This window comes from Triticum aestivum, chromosome 2B, assembly GCF_018294505.1.
Source record: "Triticum aestivum cultivar Chinese Spring chromosome 2B, IWGSC CS RefSeq v2.1, whole genome shotgun sequence".
Taxonomy (NCBI): domain Eukaryota; kingdom Viridiplantae; phylum Streptophyta; class Magnoliopsida; order Poales; family Poaceae; genus Triticum; species Triticum aestivum.
This window is the reverse complement of record NC_057798.1, coordinates 505,961,319-505,978,919: the sequence shown is the minus strand read 5'-3', so window position 1 is coordinate 505,978,919 and position 17,601 is coordinate 505,961,319. Positions and strand designations below refer to the sequence as shown.

The following is a 17,601-nucleotide window of genomic DNA, read 5'->3' as shown; positions in this document are numbered from 1 at the left end:
TGTTCTAATAGTTCATAGAAAGCAGCCATGGTCTGAGGCTGGGAAGTTGCCCTCTAAATTGGATCCATATAATGTCTCTAGCTATGTCTCTTATGACATTGTTGGTCCTTCTTATAAATCCTTTATCACAGCACTGGATTCTGTAGGACCCTTACCACGGGACTGGCAGGAGGCAAAGTTAAACCCAAAATGGAGGGTAGCTATGATAGAGGAGATGACGGCACTTGACAAGAAATTGTATTAACCGGAAACTTAGTACATGTGTGAATACATAGACAAAACATATAGTCCCTAGTATGCCTCTACTTGATTATCTCGTTAATCAAAGATGGTTATGTTTCCTAACCATAGACACGTGTTGTCATTTGATGAACGGGATCACATCATTAGGAGAATGATGTGACGGACATGACCCATCCGTTAGCTTAGCATTATGATCGTGTTAGTTTCATTGCTACTGATTTCTTCATGACTTATACAAGTTCCTTAGACTATGAGATTATGCAACTCCCGAACACCGGAGGAACACTTTGTGTGCTACCAAACACCACAAAGTAAAAGGGTGATTATAAAGGTGCTCTACAGGTGTCTCCAAAGGTGTTTGTTGGGTTGGCATAGATCGATATTAGGATTTGTCACTCCGTGTATTGGAGAGGTATCTCTGGGCCCTCTCGGTAATGCACGTCACTATAAGCCTTGCAAGCAATGTGACTAATGAGTTAGTTGCGGGATGATGCATTACGGAATGAGTAAAGAGACTTGCCGGTAACGAGATTGAACTAGGTATGATGATACCGACGATCGAATCTCAGGCAAGTAACATATCGATGACAAAGGGAACAACATATGTTGTTATGCGGTTTGACCGATAAAGATCTTCATAGAATATGTAGGAGCCAATAGGAGCATCCAGGTTCCGCTATTGGTTATTGACCGGAGATGTGTCTCGGTCATGTCTACATAGTTCTCGAACCCGTAGGGTCCGCACGCTTAACGTTCGGTGACGATTTGTAATATGAGTTATGTGATTTGATGTACCGAAGTTTGTTCGGAGTCCCGAATGAGATCATGGACATGCCGAGGAGTCTCGAAATGGTCGAGAGGTAAAGATTCATACATTGGAAGGTTGCATTTGGACATCAGAATGGTTCCGAGTGGTTCGAGCATTTTTTCGGAGTACCGGGAGGTTACCGGAACCCCCCGGGAGAAGTATTGGGCCTAGTGGGCCTTATTGGAGGAGAGGAGAAAGGGCCACGTGAGAGGGGCGCCCCTCCCCTTGCCCAAACCGAATTGGACTAGGGGAGGGGGCCGGCCCCCCTCTCTCTCCCTTACCTTTCCCTCCGGTGGAAGAAAGGAAGGGGGGGGGCGAATCCTACTTGGACTAGGAGTCCAAGTAGGACTCCCCCTGGCGCGCCCAAACCTGGCCGACCTCCTCTCTCCCTCCCTCCTTTATATACGTGGCCAAGTGGCACCCCAACAGCACAACAGACAACACAAGTTGATCTTTTAGCCGTGTGCAGTGCCCCCCTCCACAGTTACACACCTCAGTCATATCGTCGTAGTGCTTAGGCGAAGCCCTGCGTCGGTAACTTCATCATCACCTTCGCCACACCATCATGCTGACGAAACTCTCCCTCGGCCTCAATTGGATCAAGAGTACGAGGGATGTCATCGAGCTGAACGTGTGCTGAATGCGGAGGTGTCGTACGTTCGGTACTTGATCAGTTGGATCGCGAAGAAGTTCAACTACACCAACCGCGTTATTGAAACACTTCCGCTTTCGGTCTACGAGGGTACGTGGACACACTCTCCCTTCTCGTTGCTATGCATCACCTAGATAGATCTTGCGTGATCGTAGGATTTTTTTTGAAATTATCGCGTTCCCCAACACTCAATACTCTTCCTCCTAATAAAAGGGTTGTTGGTTGTAAATGGATATTTACCTTGAAACAAAATTCAAAGGGAAAGGTAGAAAGGTATAAAGCCAGGTTAATGGCTAAGGGGTATAGTCAAACTTATGGAGTGGATTATGATGAGACCTTTGCACCAGTGGCGAAAATGAACACCATTAGAGCTCTCATATCTATAGCTGCAAATAATAAGTGGAAATTATTTCAAATGGATGTTAAAAATGATTTTCTTCATGGGGATTTGCATGAAGAGGTTTATATGGAGATTCCCCCAGGGTTTGGTACACAAGAGAGGGTGAAGTGTGTAGGCTGAAAAAATCTCTATATGGTTTGAAACAGTCACCCAGAGAATGCTTTGGAACATTTAGAAATGAGATTTGTTCTATGGGGTTTAAACAAAACAATGCCGATCATACCCTATTTTACAAGCACAATCATGATAGAGTTACTGTCCTTATTGTATATGTTGATGACATAGTCATTACAGGGAATGATGACGGTAAGATCTCCTGGTTGAAGAAGGCACTCGCAAGATCATTTGAAGTTAAAGACATGGACTATCTTCACTATTTCCTTGGGATCGAAGTAGCATATGGTGTACAAGGTATTTATCTCTCACAAAGGAAATATGTGATAGATTTACGCAATGAAACTGGAATGTTAAATTGTAAACCAGCAGCCACATCAATTGAACTTAATCATCGCATAATTGCTGACTCTGGGGATTCTGTGGATAAACAATAGTACCAGTGATTGGTTGGGCGACTTATATACTTATCACACACTAGACCAGATATTGCATATGTCGTAAGTGTGGTGAGTAGATGTATGCATGACCCATGGTCTATTCATATGGATGCAATAAACAGAATTCTTAGATATCTTAAGGATTGGCATGGAAAAGGAATACTGTTTTCTGCTCATGGACATCTGAATATTGAGGGACATACCGATGCTGATTGGGCTGGGTGTTTAGATGATAGAAGGTCTACATCAGGTTATTGTATGTTTGTTGGTGGCAATCTAGTTAGTTGGAGGAGTAAGAAGCATAGTGTAGTTGCAAGGTCTACGGATGAGGCTGAATTTAGAGTAATGACATCTGGGTTATGCAAGTTAATGTGGTTAAAAATGCTACTAACAGAACTTCATTTGCTTGGTGGTGTACCACTCCAACTATATTGTGACAATCAAGCTGCATTTAACATTGTCCACAATCCAGTTCACCATGATAGAACTAAGCATGTAGAAATAGATAGACATTTCATCAAAGAAAAACTAGATATGGGGATTCTCCAGGTTACTTATGTTAAGTTTGTAGATCAGTCAGCAGATGTATTGACAAAGGGGTTGAATGTTGTATCTGTTAAGAATTGTAGCAAGATGGGGCTTATTGATATCTTTGCCCCATCTTGAGGGGGAGTGTTGGTAGGGCTTGTAATTGTGGGGCCGTAGAGGGTGAAAACTATAAAAGCACCTGTATATACATCTCACAGCTGGGAATGAAAGAGATAGCTTTCTTCTTGTGACCTTCCTCTCACCTGAGCTTCACCCAGGATCTGCAAGAGCAACCCATGTCAATTTCCTTCTTTCTTTCTCAACTTCCCACCAATACAGACACATCATTCTAGTAAGATCATCTCAACAGAATATGGGAGCTTAAATACACTCATCAAAAAGGTATGTATAACCCGAGGGATTGATTTGATAAGAATTTCCTTACTATAGGATGCTATGTATCTTTCTCTCCAATCGATAAGCCTTTTACTAAGCCTGGATTGTACATTCTATAACCTTTCTTTATACATTCTGCCTTGTGGCACAGGCAGCCCAAGATACTTGGGGTCGAGAACTTCTTAAGTGGTCATCCAAACCCATCATCACCTGAAGTTCTTTGTTGGAATCATTTCTCTTATGCTCATGGGCTGCAAGTTTGTATAGATTGTCCCAACCTTGGCATCCACGAGCAGCATTGCAACTGCTCCTATGCCATCCATGTCCAGGTCTGGACAATTATCTTCCTCCATCTCTTGCCCCCTATTCCATGAAGCATTGGCTACGAGCCACTTACCAAAGCAGGAAGCACTTGGCTCATGCTCCCCAGTGTAAACATGCCCCATCTTTGCCACAAACCTCATGTAAATGTGGAATGTTCTCATAGTTTGCATGAAAGATCAGCATCTCATCTCCCTCGGTTGTATTCTAGCGAAACAAGGGAGCTCCTTAATGATGTCAAGCAACATATGAACGTAGGCAAACATACTTTATGTGTTCATGTTAACATGTACCAACTTCCTCACCTTCCTTGCAAGAGTAGTCACCAAGTTAAGATGCAACTAATCTAGTGTCACACCAACATTCCTTGTAATGCTACCATACTTTGCCGGCAGAAATCCAAAAATCTAGAAGTTCTAGGGCTCCTCATACATGATGTGATACTGACAATCAAATTGTACCATGAAAAATAGGATGTCCTCCACGATCCTGAAGCGCACTTCATGCGCCACCGCCCAAGCAAACTACATCGTAATTTGCGACGAGTTCTGACCAAATGACTTGGCAGTTAGAAGCCTTACCAACACCATCCACTTCACCCCACTATTCGGATTGTTCAAACATTTGGTCCTTGTGAACACTCGCATTGCCTTTCTCCTTCAGATCAAAGACTCTGCAACACTCCAAACCGGGCTCAAGCATAATGCCCAAAATGTTGGACTCTTCCTTCCCCTTAGTAGAGCCATTTGGTCTTCTCACGGTGTGATACATCTCTTATGGACTCAAACCAATCTAGAACTCTAAGCAAACCGCTCGCCAAGGCCGGGAAGCTGGACCAACCAACCCCATGATCAACCTGAACTAAATGTTCATGGAGAACCAGTTCACATCACGAGGAAAAAGCTTGAAAAGAGAAGCCCTTGTCGGATACAAAAAATGGCCGACATAGTACTGAAACCCTAGAAACCTAGGCATCTTCTACACACAAATAGTTTCTTTTTGAGAAAAAACAATAGGCTTTTTTTACGGGAGAAAAACAAGGGTCGCGCTAACTGTCACACGTGTGACAGAAAGGGAGACGCACCACACGTCTCTAATGTAAACAGATTGTCACGTCATCGCATGCATGCATGCAGGAATCTTTTTGGATTTTTAGTTTTTAAAATGTTTTATCTCTTAAACGAAAATTTCGATTGAAAATCCGTTTTCACCATTAAATCCCTCGCGATGAGATCTTAGAAACTAGATCCCATGTTAATATGTTTTGATGAAAATTTTTTTGGATTAAAAGTTGCCATGTCTATTGCATATGAATTGCCATGATGTTTAATCTGAAGTTGCCATGATATGTTTCAGCTATTTTCTTCTATATTTAAAAGTAAATTTTGACATTTATAAAACGGAGAATTAAGAAACTAGACTTGCCATGAACCATAAACTAAAATTGCCATGATACATGCACGTAAAATTGCCATGGTTCATACAAAAATTAATTTTCATGGTCAAAGTACTGGAGTTGCCATCATCAAAATACTAAAATTGCCATGATCTACAAACTAAAATTGCCACATGGCAACTTTAGTTTAAGCCCTATGGCAACCGCAGTGTAAACATCGTGGTAATTTCTGGCAAAAAAAAATTCGTCAAAACATATCAACATGGGGCCTAATTTTGAAGATCTCGTCGAGACGGATTTAATGGTGAAAGCGGATTCTTAGTTCACTTTTTTATTTAGGAGATACAACATTTTTAAGCCAAAAACCAAAAAAAATTCTGCTGATGTCATCTATTCATACGTTGCAAAATGAGTGATGATAGAGGCGTGTGGGCGATGTACAAACACCCACACGTGTGGGCGTTAACATTTCCGAAAAACAATAGGCTTGTGTTTGTTGGGGAACAAAGTTAGTCTTTTTTTAAGGGGGCGGGAAGAAAAACATAGTCGGTGGAAGCCCATTGTCTCTCAGAAGCGCAGTGGCCTCACGACTTCCACCGAGCCCAAAGACGTAAAGCCCGGCCCAAGTGAATCGACTCGCCAGCAACCAGCCAGGTCAGCCTTCAAACTAGGGTTTTGCCCTCCCGCTCCGAGAAAGCAAACAGCTCGAGCTCCTCCGATTCCGCCCGCCTCCGTTCCTCCGCATCTTCCCGGCCGCCGCCAAGATGAAGCTCGTCAGGTAACGCACCCCCCCCCCCCCCCCCCCCCCCCCCCCCGACACACACACTTTTCTTCCCTTCTTTCTGATTGGTTTTGTTTTCCGTTCCTCGCTGATCTGGTTGGTGTAATCGTCCGCGAATTTGTTGCGGATTTGGGCGTTTCTGTTTGGCCGCAGGTTCTTGATGAAGCTGAACAACGAGACGGTCACCATCGAGCTCAAGAACGGCACTACCGTCCACGGCACCATCACCGGTATGCTTCGACCTCACTCCTCCCGAGTGTGAAATCCTGAAATTTAGGGGTTCTTTCAGCGCGTTCGTGTCTAGGATCCGTTAGCTTTGTCCCCTTGCTCGGTATTTTGGAGATCTAGTGGCATGTGCTTGTCTGATTGTTAGGTTTAGAGCTCGTAGAAGTGAACATATCTTCTATGGCCAGTTAGTGATTTCCTTTCGTAGTTGAAGGATTATGTAATTATTACAGTGTGGCACTGAGATGAAGATGATTAGCTCCATTAGTTTTGTGATGTTTCTCTGCAGTGTCTGTTCAGCTTGGTTAATTAGCAATTTGATTCATATGAACTGTGTGGAGTATGTTTACATTCAGCCGATCTTCTCTTATTTGTCCGGTGCCTGTTCACTGCTGATGTTAAATACATGATGTATTTTGTATAATGATATCTTCAGTAATCTACTCCCTCCGTTCCTAAATATAAGTCTTTTTAGAGATTCCAATATGGACTACATACGGAGAAAAATGAGTGAATCTACACTCTAAAGTGCGTCTATATACATCCGTATTGAAATCACTAAAAGGACTTATATAGGAACGGAGGGAGCATATATTATTCCAAGGAATATAGTGATGGCATCTCCTTATGATATAGTGGAGTAATGTACATTAGTTGCTGAGAATGAGAATGCATTCGGATGTGCCTCTGTATGTCCCCTCACAAACTTTCTTCTTGTTGCTCCCTGATGATTTTTTATACTATCAAACCTAGAAGAGAACACACTTGCTGAAAGGTGCAACAAGCAATATAAGGACGTTTTATGAAATTTAATTGCAACTGGAGAACCATTTGTTTTGTTTTAAGAAGAGTACTGTAGCAAATATGACTTGAAGATTGAATAATGGTTTTCATATTTCTACATTCGGTTTGTTACTTGAGGTGTTCTGGCCTTAGGGTTTATAATGTTTGCCAAATTGCATTTTGTTGGGTAGATTCCATAAGTTTCCACTGCTTATTAGAAGAAGAAAAAATGCATCCTGGAAGATTCGTATTATGTAACTTCTTGTTGCAGTTTAGAAACTCGGTTTGCCCAGCTTTACCCTTCAGTCATGTATAATTTGGGAAATCATCATTTGGATCCTGTCTGGCTCTTCAGTTTAGAAACTTGGTTTGCCCATTTTCTAACTCGGGAAATCATTGCTGGGACCCTGTCAGGCTCTTCAGTTTTGCAACCCCGATAGCATTGCGTTGCTGCAACTATTTACCAACTGATTGGTATCATGATTACTGTACTGCAGATCCTCTGACTGATGTATATTTTGTAGGTGTTGACATAAGCATGAATACTCATCTGAAGACCGTAAAGCTCACAATGAAAGGGAAGAATCCTGTAACCCTTGATCACATCAGTGTGAGAGGAAACAACATTCGGTACTACATCCTCCCTGATAGCTTAAACCTGGAAACGTTGCTGGTTGAGGATACCCCCAGGGTCAAGTCTAAGAAGCCAACTACAGGTACACAGTTTTACCACAGCTGTTCTAAGGTCAGTTTCCACAAGAACTGTAAACTGACCAGCCTACCTTTTGTTCCAGGGAAGCCTATGGGTCGGGGTCGCGGACGCGGCCGTGGGCGTGGTCGGGGCCGGGGGCGCTGAGCTTTATTGTTCCCTGCTTTGGAAGCTCGTGCAGTGCAAGTCCCTACAGCGTAACCTGCTTCCTCTGCGAGCTATGTCGAAGAATGTTTCTGTTCTGTTAGAAGATGTCAATCTAAGTACGTGTTGATGCGGAATCATCTCGCCTGTTTGACCTATGTTCTTATATATGTTCGTAATGCATTTTCTCGGGAATTTCACTTGCAGGCCTCCAGACTTTTGAAATGCTAAGTGGCATCCTGTGCTGTTACTTGTTACCCTGGAATTCTTGCCCTTGTGCTTTTGCGTAGCAGTAAGTTGTGTTTGAGTAGAAGCTGACCCTTTTTCTTCTGTGGCAATGCTTGAGATTAAACTGGGCTGGGGGCATTGGTATTTCAGATTACGCGTTGACATATTCATCTGAATCATGCACATGTGAACATTTCTTGCCTGTATGATGCGATGTTAGGCTTGATCATTTTCTGTGATTTGATTTTCTGCCCGGTGTGGTTTAGCTTCCTAGTATAAGTTTGGAACAAATGGAATCATCATTTTTACTTGCAATGTCTACACAAAATACAGTTAGATGATGGGTGATGTTGGTTCCACTTCTCTCTTTCGTCATAGGCTACGTTTGATGCTGTGGTGGTCTTTTTTTAGAGCGTTTATATATCCTGGAATCTCTCCATCTTGTTTGTTGAGACAAACTGGAATGTAACTCCAAAGGCTTACTATAGTCAAGTAAAAGTTTTTGGAATGTGTTCGCCAAAAAAAAAATTAGTTAGGTAAAAGTTTTTGTAACCGGCCACATTCCACAGCGGAATCAGACATGACCTCTCGGCCGTGATGTATCCATCGTTCACGCAGTGCCGTGCCTAATCATGCAACGAGCGTTGTGGGCGAGCGACAGGTTTGGCCGGCCCATGGTGGTGTCATGTTTTGGACAAATGTTGGCCGGAGCATTTGCCTCTTGTCTCTTCACCGTCTTACGTTTCAGGATCGGGACGAATTAAAACCTCGACGGCGATCAATTTCTTATAAGCTTTATCAAAGTGTTAGAACAAAATTTTGATAATAACCCCTCGCATAAATGCGCATCCCAATCGAATTGATTCCATCCTGTCAACCCCTTTTCCATCCATCCATGCCCTCCCGTCTTCTTCCGTATGCATTGTCAATGGACACCGCCAATCAACCATGCCGCATGCATTATCCTCTTCCATCTTCTATCTAAAAGGCAAAAGACAAATATTCCGCAGCAAAAGATGGACGAAAAGCAGAACCTAACCGCCTGTTGCTCTCTGCAAATTGATTCCCCCCACATGCCCCTCGATGCCAAGATGACACATCACGGCATCAATAATCCCGTCTTTGTTAGAGCATCCACGCCCCCTAGGCCCCCTTTTTTGTCGCCGGCGCCGAAAATTTGGCCCAGCCGCGCACCCAAAATCTCAATTTTCGCCGGCTTGGGCCATTTTGACGTCGGTGGATCCAGGCTGAACCCGACGCGCTGGGAGGCGCCTGGGGGCGTCGGGGAAACATATTTTGGCGCGAACGGGAATGAGCCTGCCGAGTCAGCGACTCGCCGCCTTCGTCGTCCTCATCGCCTCGGTTTCTGGGGGAATCAATGCCAAGGCTGCCGCGCCAGTCAGCCTTCCATTGATGCCTCATGGGCGGCGCAGTGAAGGCGCCGCGACGCGCGTCCTGCCCGCTCCCGCCACGCGGCACCCGGCGGGCAGCTTCTCACCGCCCAACTTAGGCTATAAAAGCCGACCTCCCGCCACCGGTGAATGCCACGCCGTTCTCGCCACCTCTCGCCACCGAAGCCCCTCTCTCCCACTCTTCCCGCGCTGACGACCAATGGTCGAACGTTACCCAGGCGACGCCGCGGCGGCGAACGGCTTTGGCCGACGCCATCTGCGCGAGGACGAGGCGCGCCTCCTCTACGAGGCCGACTACCCGGCGCCCCCAGACATGCGAGTGCCGGGCTCGTGGAGACTGAGCGCCGGTGGCGTCTCGGTGCTCCCGGTGCCCACCGGCGCTAAACGGCGCGCCGAGATAGCATGCATCCTTTCGTCGCTGTCGGAGGCACATCGAAACAAGCCGAGGTACGCTGCCAACAGCCACACGCTGTGGACGATGTACTTCGACCGCCGCCACGCCGACCAGGTCACCTCCGCAAACAGCGTCGTGCCCCGCGGCCGCCTCAACGCCGACTACGGCGCGAATGGTGGGGCGTGCCCGGCCGCACCCTCGAAGCCGTCCTCGACCACATCGAGGCTGGCAACACGCCGCGCCCCGAGTACCCGGCGCCCCCGTCCTTCTCTCGCCGCCGCGGTAGTTCTTGGCCGCCGCGGAGAATGGAGACGGCGACCTCCTTGTCGTCGGACTCCGGTTTGCTTTCCTCCGGGTCGTCGGCGCTTCGCCCGGTCAAGCCGGAGCCACAGGAGACGCCGCTTGGTCGCCGCACCCGCATCGGCGCCCTCGTCATTAGAGAGGGCGGCCGCCCTTCCCCTCATCCCCTCCGCCTCGTCCAGCCGAAGACCGAGCCGGGGTTGCTCCCCATGAAGAAGGAGCACGAGGAGATGGCCGCTGCCGACGAGACCGCCCTCAAGTGGTTGAAGGCGGACTACGTCCGCGAGCAGGTGGAGCGCCAGCGTCGGGCCTACGAGGAGATCAAAGCTCGGCGCCGCGGACGCGACGAGGGCGGCATCGTCGTCCTCGACAGCGATGACAAGGACACGCTCGGGCCGTCCCATCCCCCGCGCGTCGGCGACCCTGGTCAGGGGTGCAGCAGGGACGGCGGCGGCGCAGGCGAGACGCAGGGCGGCGACGACTACACCCGATTCTACAGTCTCCTCGGCATGTAGAAGGCGGGTGGCGACAACGGCATAGTAGGGCTAGGCACAGTTGTTTTTAAATCATGTTTTTTGTTTTTTTGTACAAATTTGAATGAAATCGCCGAGTTTGTGTCGTGTTTGTGCCGATTTGTGGCCGGCCTGGGGCGGCGACTGGGAACATGTTTGCCCCCACGCCGAAATTAACGCCGGTTCGGTCCCAGGCGGCGCTTTTTTGGCGTCCTGGGGGCCGAACGACTGGAGATGCTCTTTAGACATAGACATGTGTCTTGGGCTAGGCCACAAGGATCGAGATTCCTCCTTATAAACGGGGTCAATTTGTTAAGGTTTTTGATCCGGTTTTTTTGATCACTCTCCTGGCATTATGACCATTTTGAGCAATATATTCAGGTGAAGGGACTCCTCCCCCGGTGATTAAAAAAAAAGTTCGAGATTCCTGGCATGGCGGAAAGGCAACCAGGAGATTTCCTATCACCCGACCGTTCCACACAGTCTAGCTTCCCTGGCAAGCGATGCCCTGCACACCACCGTTGAAGCCAGAAAGAAGGGCGCTCGTTGGAGTGGTTACATAGTTGTCCAGCTCCATCAGTTTTGCTCTCTCTTTTCGAGCGAAGTGTAGCCGCCGGGTTAAAATTTTCTCTGATAAAAGGGCGTGCCCGCGCTGCTCCAGCCTGCCTGCCTGCACGTTCCAAAACCCTCACGCCGCAGCACCGTCGCTTGCCTAGAGAGAGAGAGAGATCAAGGTTTATATAGGGGAAGAAAAGAGAGGAGGGCAGGCAGGCAGGAAGGATGTGCTTCAAGTTGAACAGCAAGGAGAGAGTGGGGTGCTGCCTGCTGGTGTTGCTGTGCATCGCGCTCCTCGTCGGCGTCCTCTTCGGGATGGGCGTCTTCCGCCACGGCTACGACAAGTTCACCGAACTCGGCCGCAACCACACCTGCTACGACTGCCACACCAACTAGCCACACCCTCACCGGCTCACGCGCCGTCGGCTTGCTGGCCTACTCATGTGCATGTATGTATGTATGTATAGCAAACTGTGCAGAATTTTGTTGCTCTGGTACGCAACCGAGGCTACAGACTGTTTTTGTGTTGCTGCTGCTGCTGTTACTGTCTTCTACTCCTTCTGATCCATATCAATTGTCGTTCAAACTGAAGTATCTAGAACAGAAATACGGGCTCTTGGTTTCTTGGGTTGCATCGATCATTTTGTAGGAACGATCTGGAATGGTTTGGCCTATTTCCAGACCTTATAAACCTTAAGGCCGTGCTTGGATTGAGTGTATTGTAATACAGGTGTATCAATTCTACAAGTGTATCTTACGGGATTAGGCTGATTTCCGGCCGGAAACAATACATACGTCTAGGGGCCTGTAATTTTTACAAGTATATCCGAGGGAAATATGATAATCCAAGTGCGGCCTAAGAGGACAAATATATATAATACTACTCCCTCCGTTCCATAATAAATAAGTTAAACTAAAACCACAAAAATTATACTTCCTCCGTTTCTAAATATTTGTCTTTCCTTGTTTCAAAAAAATAATTTGTCTTTCTAGAGATTTCAACAAGTGACTACATACGGAGCAAAATGAGTGGATCTACACTAAAAAATATGTCTATATACATCCGTATGTGGTAGTCCATTTGAACTCTCTAAAAAGACAAATATTTAGGAACGAAGGGAGTATTATGAAAAGCAGGGAGTAGGTTGCAACTCAACAAGTACTGCAGTCAACAAACAAGCAAAATTAGGGTCGACGAAACTTAGAAATGCTATGGAAACTTTTTGCATATGCAAGAGATCTCTAAGAAAAAAAATACACCGTAGACAAAAAGGAAGGGGAAAACCAGAAAAAAGTCAATCATGTACAAATCATTTACAAGAGAAGAAAAAATATATTTCATGTTACAAGAAACACCTCTAAAACTCTCCACAAGATATATTCTACTTCCAGTCAAACAGCAACAGGATTCATCCGATAAAACTCGACCTATTTCGGATGGTTCATGTTGAGTGACTCAAAGTCAGAATTTCTAACGCTGAAGTGCCTTACAGAACCACAGGTTACCTAGTTAGGCACACATCTGCAACTACTCATAACAAAAAAGGTGTTCAATAACTTTAAAACCTGAGGACCCAAATGTTTTGAGGTGATTTAAACATACACATTGAATCATACATTCTTATTTAATCACACGTGCAAATGGATATAATTCGTGAATCCTAAATGACACGTCCCGACTGGAAGCATCTGATGGATTACAGTGATTGTATACAGTATAAGGTAAGGAAATGAACTGAACCTATTTTGACTAGCTCACTGGAACATAATCCATAGGCGCGTGAAATAACAAAGCACCCTGGAGTTACAATCACTCGGCAACTCAAAATAATGCAACAGGTATTGTAACAGATGCCATGCGATTTTGTACATCACTGATCATGGATCGTTCCATTAGCCGCAGCAGCTGCCACCTTGGGAAGACGAGGCACCAGCACCTCCAGCTTGGCCAGGAACTGCATAGCCAACTTTGATTCCATAGGACTGCAAAAATTAAGAAGAAAAATCAGTCCATGCTCAGGGCCAGGAACAAAGTACTGTAGTGAAAGCAGCAATGTAACCTCTTTTGTCAGTTCAACAGGCAAAATGTTAAAAGAAAGTGTTGGCAGGAAAGTGGCATTTGCTGCAATAGCAACACTGCTGCCCTACCGCTTATTGACTTCTTCTGCCAACGATGGAGGGCAACGGATCTCTCTTTTTCAGCACGAAGAAAAGAATCTCCTTACTCCATTAAACTACTACAGTGAAATTTATGTAACATCGTCATCATCTTTTAGTGATCTTATTAGGGTCCATATAAAGGCTCTCAGTAAAGTGGTGGGGTTTCTGTAAGATGGGAATGAAGCAAGGCATATGCACGTGTTGTATCTTGTGCTTCGCAATAAAAATATTGTAACTTGTAAGGCAGGTATTCACGCGTTGCAAAGTGGAGTAGAACATACATCAGAAACCTGAGCCTGAAATCACCTAATAATATAAAATGATGTAACCTAAGCATCACACGGCACTTAAAAGGCATCTCTACATACCAGGGAAATTTTGTGGCACAACATGTTGATTAATAATGTAATTAAGTTGCATAAATGATTGCTAATATACAATTTTCACTAAGCAGACCAAAGAAATAATATGAGATTTGAAATTGAATCTCATTTACGTACTCCCTCCGTCCGGAAATACTTGTCGAAGAAATGCATAAAAATGAATGTATCTAGAACTAAAATACATCTAGATACATCCATTCCTCCGACGAGTATTTCCGGACGGAGGGAGTACATCAAAGACAAATTTTGTGGTGCATAAGTAATACTAATAAAGATAACATTATACATTCTCACTTCTCATTAGGCAGAGCAAAGAAATGATTTGATATTTGAAATTTCACCTCATTAGATACATCAAAGACACCATCCTGAATTTTCTTGTATATTGCTCCAGCAGTCTTGACAAAGCCCTGCATTTCAAATAGAATGAGACAATGGTCCAGGGAAAGGCCTTAGTTGCACAGAGATACATCAAGAATCAATCATCACCTCCTCGACATTTTGTGCAGTTTTTGCAGATGCCTCCATAAAGATGAGACCATTCTCCTTGGCAAACTGCTCGCCTTCCTCGAAGCTCACAGCACGCCTATGGGATAGGTCACATTTGTTTCCAACTAGCATTATTGTCATGTTGGCGTTTGCATGTTGCCTTGCATCTTCCAGCCAGCTTGCAAGATGATTAAAGGTTTCCCTCCTAAATTCGGTATGACACGGATATTAACACCATGGTCAGCTGGTTTCAGATAAGTAACTATGCACTTAATCTAACCAGGCAGCTTTCACTATATCGGGCGTACCTGGTGATGTCATAAACCAAAAGAGCACCAGCAGCTCCCCTGTAGTATGATCTAGTTATCGATCTGAATGATTCTTGGCCTGCCTGTAATGTTAACGCAAGCACATAAGACCTTTTCTTCTCCTTTGCCTTGACAAACTGAATATGGCACCAAGGTTTATGGCATGACAACGAGAAGGAAGCTAAACTAGACATTTGTGCTATCTCATGAGAGCTAATTCATACAGAAACTCGATGGAAGTCACAATTATCAATGGTGAACCCAGAATCCAGTACAAACGGCAGTTCTAATTCCCAAGCAGGTTAGGATTACCCTAGTGAGGTACGTCATTCCAAGCGCCACCTCTTTCCATGTGCACCTTGTACTAACTGCTACAGTATGAACACAAATCGATCTAGGCGCGCCCAGGGCGTGTCAACATGTGGCCTAGGAAAGGAAAAGAGAAATGAGGAATTGAGTGCGGAGAGGTACCGTGTCCCAAATCTGGAGCTTGATGGGCTTGTTGTCGATGGTGATCATCCGGGCGCCGAACTCGACGCCGATGGTGAGGTCATGGACGGGCTGGAAGCGCTTGTCGGTGAACTGCAGCAGCAGGCACGACTTGCCGACACCTGCACGACCACCCGACCGTCAGCGCGAGCCAGATTCAGCAGAGGCAGGTATAGATCTCCCAGACGACCGCAGCAGCAAATTGCCGCACGGATCCGTCCAATCTCCCGGAAACGAGCAGGGATCGGCGGAGGCGGGGAAGAGGGGAGCACCTGTGTCGCCGATGATGATGTACTTGAAGAGGTAGGCGTACGACATCTCTCCTCCGCCGCGGCCGCAGCTACTCCGGGGAGAAGACTCGCGCGCGGGGTTCAGGGGATTTGGAGAGGAGCAGCGACGAGGGAGGCGTGCGTGCCGTACGTGCGAGGGGGGATTTCCTCTCCTCTGTTTACTTCGGAAGGAAGGAGACGTGGCTACGTGGTGAACTGATCTGGGGGCGGTTCGCTTCGGCGATTTAGCCAGCCAGCGGTCGCGTGCGGGTTATTGATTTCGAAATCGGTATGTCGCTGTCCCTCGGCCGACCAGGACGGTGGGAGCAAGCAAGCCAGCCAGCTCCAAGCTCCAAAGATGGGGTGCCGACTTCCCGTGGATGCAGAGCGAACTGGATTGTGATGACGAAACTAGTCGGCCTGTAGACCCGCCGAGGGACGGGCAAGTTTTGGATCGGGATTAGTTGAAATCTCCACGCCACCGTTTTCCTTTCTTGGAGCATCTCCAGCTGTGTCTTCAGAACGGTCTTTCGAGACGTTTTTTTCGCGTTGGCGTTCAAAAAACGGTCCAGTTATGTCCTCAGGAGCCTGTTTTTACCGGCCTGGGTCGAAATCAGCGCCGGCGGAGCCATGCCGAATCCGGCGCGCTGGGGACGCCGGGGCAAGTGGTTTTAGCGCGAAACAAACGCGGGCCCGCCGAGTCAGTGAGACGGGCGCTTCGTCGCACTCATCGCCTCGGTTCCCGCGGGAATCAATACCAAGGCTGCCGCCGCCGGTCAGCCTTGCCATTGATTCCTCACGGGCGGTGCGTCACGGGGCGGCACGGCGACGCCTTCCCTTCCGCCACGCGTACACACGAGCCCGCCTATTTAAGCCGCCGGCCTCCCTCGCCTCTGGCCACACCAGCCTAGACGCCGAGCTCTTCCTCTCCAGCGCGCCGCCGTCGAGCCCTCCCTCTCCCTGTACGTCGCCGTCGAGCCCTTCCCCCTCCCATCTCTTCCTCTTCCGATGGCCGCACGTTTTCCCGACGACTCTGCGGCGGCCAATGGCTTCGGCCGCCGCTCGCTCCACGAACAGGAGTCTTGACTCCTGTTCGAGGCCAACATCCCGACGCCGCCGGACATGCGCGCCGGGCCGACGGGGTGGAGGCTGAGCAACGGGGGAGTGCCCGTTTCCCCGTTGCCCGACGCCGCGGCGCGTCCCCACTACTTTGCCGCCGAGGTCGAGCTCGTGCGCGCCTCCCTCACCGACGAGCAGCTCGCCCTCCCCCAGTACGACGCCGACAACCACGCGGCTTGGGCGGACTACTTCGCGCGCCATCAGGAGCAACGGCTGGCGTCCACCAACGGGGCGCCGGTGGTGGGCGGCACGAAGAACAGTGAGGGGCGTCACATGTGGTGGGGTGTCCCTGGCCGCATGCTCGAGGGCGTGCTGGCGCACCTTGAGGGCGGCAACAACCCGCCGTTGGCATACCCCCCGGCGGCCCGGCCCAGCGCCGACACGCAGGGGAATGGCTGCCCAGGAGGTTCGTCACTCCCTCGTCTTCCTCCTCGCATTCCTCGTCGCGATCTTCTTCCCACTCCTATGGCTCTCCGGCGCTGCTCGGCGTCAAGGCCGAGCCCGCGACGAAGACGCCGCTCGTCCGGCGCACTCGCAGCGCCGGCATCGTCATCAACGAGGGCGGCCGGCGCGCCTCCTCGTCGGCTCCTCCACGCTTCGTCAAGTCGAAGACGGAGCCGGGGCTCGCGCCGGTGAAAACGGAGCCGGGGCTCCCCGCCGTGAAGACGGAGCCCGACGACGCTGAGCTCGACGACGACGTGGCCCTGAAATGGGTGCGCAAGGATTTCGTGAGGATGGAACGGGAGTGCCAGATCGCCGCCCTGCGGCGCTCCGAGCAGCGCCGCCGGGGCCGCGAAGAAGGAGGAGTCGTCGTCCTCGACGAGAGCGACGAGGACGACGCGCCGCCGCCACCAGTCCGCCACGGCGACGCCAGGCAGGGATCTAGCAGGGGCGGCCGCGTCAAGGAGGAGAAGGCCGACGACGACGGCGACTACTCCGCTTTCAGTGATTTTTTTTAGTTTATGTTTGTAAACGCGCCGCGAAACAATATATACCAAAGTTTGCCAAAATTTAGATGTGTTTTAACCGGACTTCGCCGAACT

At 48.1% G+C, this 17,601-nt stretch overlaps 1 protein-coding gene and 1 pseudogene across 3 annotated transcripts; one reads left to right on the top strand and one right to left on the bottom strand.

Annotated features, from left to right (window-relative positions):
- Window positions 1-5,919: 5,919 nt before the first annotated feature.
- On the top strand, window positions 5,920-8,407 carry LOC123045720 (small nuclear ribonucleoprotein SmD1a). Of its 2 annotated transcripts, XR_006421557.1 has the most exons (5): window positions 5,920-6,076; window positions 6,233-6,309; window positions 7,612-7,803; window positions 7,882-8,059; window positions 8,148-8,407. XR_006421557.1 is itself a non-coding variant. In XM_044468896.1 (4 exons), exons 1-4 carry the CDS (start codon window positions 6,063-6,065, stop codon window positions 7,941-7,943), a joined length of 345 nt encoding a protein of 114 aa, XP_044324831.1. In that variant the 5' UTR covers window positions 5,920-6,062; the 3' UTR covers window positions 7,944-8,407. The 2 variants fall into 2 exon arrangements, 1 of the variants encoding a protein (XP_044324831.1); XM_044468896.1 differs by having other exon boundaries at window positions 7,882-8,407.
- A 4,534-nt stretch (window positions 8,408-12,941) lies between these two features.
- On the bottom strand, window positions 12,942-15,737 carry LOC123045719 (ras-related protein Rab-2-A-like; annotated as a pseudogene). Its single transcript, XR_006421556.1, has 6 exons — window positions 15,443-15,737; window positions 15,153-15,292; window positions 14,682-14,764; window positions 14,374-14,578; window positions 14,226-14,294; window positions 12,942-13,324 (listed from the first exon to the last, which is right to left on the bottom strand). The product of XR_006421556.1 is annotated as a ras-related protein Rab-2-A-like (transcript).
- Between the last annotated feature and the right edge of the window lie 1,864 nt (window positions 15,738-17,601).